The sequence below is a fragment of the Austrofundulus limnaeus genome, unplaced genomic scaffold (genome assembly GCF_001266775.1).
Source record: "Austrofundulus limnaeus strain Quisiro unplaced genomic scaffold, Austrofundulus_limnaeus-1.0 Scaffold689, whole genome shotgun sequence".
Classification (NCBI taxonomy): domain Eukaryota; kingdom Metazoa; phylum Chordata; class Actinopteri; order Cyprinodontiformes; family Rivulidae; genus Austrofundulus; species Austrofundulus limnaeus.
In genome coordinates this window covers 204096-206208 of record NW_013953091.1, presented here as the reverse complement: position 1 = coordinate 206208, position 2113 = coordinate 204096, and the positions used below count along the sequence as shown (strand labels likewise).

General features: G+C 37.8%; 1 protein-coding gene across 1 annotated transcript in view; it reads left to right on the top strand.

Moving 5' to 3' along the window:
• The window catches only part of si:dkey-240h12.4 (death-associated protein kinase 2), a 19226-nt gene that overhangs the window by 2733 nt on the left and 14380 nt on the right, over window positions 1–2113 (top strand). The window contains exons 2-3 of the mRNA XM_014027845.1: window positions 791–961; window positions 1541–1762. Coding sequence (XP_013883299.1) covers window positions 900–961; window positions 1541–1762 — 284 coding nt within the window. The 5' untranslated portion in view covers window positions 791–899. The remainder of the gene's footprint in view (window positions 1–790; window positions 962–1540; window positions 1763–2113) is intronic.

The window sequence follows — 2113 nt, the reverse complement described above, 5'->3', positions numbered from 1 at the left end:
CATCTGGTGAAAATTTCATGTCATTAGCACCTCTAGTAATATATTTACTGAGAAAAATGGTGACGTGTTCAATACTTATTTTACCCACTGTATGTCTTATCCGACATAATAGTTTAGTATGAAGAAGAGCATTGCATAATGATCATCTTGTCATCTAAAAGAGATTTTATACAAAGTAAAGCACTTTACAACACTTCTTTATTAAAAAAACTGGGTTGAATGGTTTTTAATGGTCACGAGGTTGTCAGGAATGCCTAAGAAACTAAGAAAATGTCATGAAAAGGAAAGTCAAACCTTTTTCAGTTCTAGGGTTTTACGTATTGGGACAAAAAAACAGGATCTGGTCCACCAGGTTCTAAAATGACTCAAATGTAACTTCAAGTGAGGGAAACTGATCAGATACTTTATGAAGACAGTATCAGACAGTATACAGTACAGATCCAGCAGCTTGTAGATCCTCATTCAGTCTCACATGGTTCTAAAGGATTTTTTGACCCAAATACCTCAGTTCATTCCTTTCAGTTCAGACATTAGCTTCTGCTCAGAGGAGTTCCTGAGCCCAAACCATCAGCCCTCCACCTCCGTGCTGACTGTATGATAACCACTATCTGTTTGTTTAGTTTGCTCACAATAAAAAGCTTCGGTGCTTTCGAGGGGGAGGGAGACAATAAATGAAAAGAGGATGTAAGAGCAGCTCATCTGCCTGTCTCTGTCCTCCCTGATCTGCTGCTGGAATCTGAAACAAAAACCGACTTTTTTCTGACGCTTTTATTTCTTTTGACTTGTTCAGGTTGAGCTGTGGAGTTTGTCTCAGGAGGAACAGAAGGAACTCGGATTTGAGTGCCGAAGCCAAAGCCGTGGACCAAAAGAGGACGAGGAAGATCCGTATGAAGTAGAGCATGGCCGTGTTCAAGCCTGAAAATGTGGAGGATCTGTATGAGATCGAGGAAGTCCTTGGAAGGTACGGGGATGCTTGGTTTGACTATTTATATAATTTATTGTTTGAAGGCTTTACTGCCAGTATGATATCAATTAAAAAGCATTTGCATGTATGTAACAATAAACTGTTAAACATTAGTGAAAAAAATAGTGAAAACAAAAGTGAAATCTCTAAATATTTTTAAAACCTTTTTATTTAAACAGGGACAATACACAGTATGCATTAGCCATAAAAGGAAAGATGCACTGTATCAGGTTGTAGCTCTGGGTGCTAGTTTCCATAAATAATGGTCACATCATGGTTTGTGATGTCACCGCGTTTACTACTATTTTACTGTGCTCCTTTTCTGTTGCAGCTGGTAAATGCAATTAAAATCACACAAACTTTCACTTCTCCTTTAGATTAAAGTGGTTCTTGTCTCTAATATAATAACATCAGTGATGGTTCAGAATAACTACATGTGCTGTTGTACTCTTAAATTTTCACCTTAGGTGGGAAATTACAGGAGTGCAAAAAACCCAAACATTTAAATATGTCTGAAAAAACTTCTGTTGTCGAATGTTAAAGTTTAACAATATCAAATATCTCTCCTTATTCTAGTGGTCATTTTGGTCAAGTTCGAAAGGTCCGTGAAAAGACATCGGGGACTTGTTGGGCGGGAAAGTTCTTAAAGATCCGAAAATCGGCCTGCAGCCGCCTGGGCCTGGAGCGGAGCAGCGTGGAGCGAGAGGTGGAGATCCTGCAGGCTCTGAAACATCCGAACATCGTCAACCTGAAGGACGTGTTCGAGAGCCGCTCAGAGGTGGTGCTCATCCTGGAGTTGTAAGGATTTGCTTTCTTTTTTTTTTCTCTTATAACTGTGGAAGATTTGCTGTGTAAAATAATGCAAACTCTAGCCAAGCTTGCTAAACGCTAATATTTAGCTTTTTAGCAACAGGAGAAACACAGCAGCTTTCCAAATTATTTTATGACTTTTTATTAGACTTTCCTTTACAGGAACAGCAAACAAAACCACCCAGAATATACAAAGGCTCACATTTACAGCTTTATAATGATTTGTGTGATAATTAAATCAAACTTTATGTGATTAAGTTAAAATATATGGATTCATTTTTTAAAGGGATCCCCGATTAGTTGTAACATTAGACTTTATTTGATAAACATATATTTTAA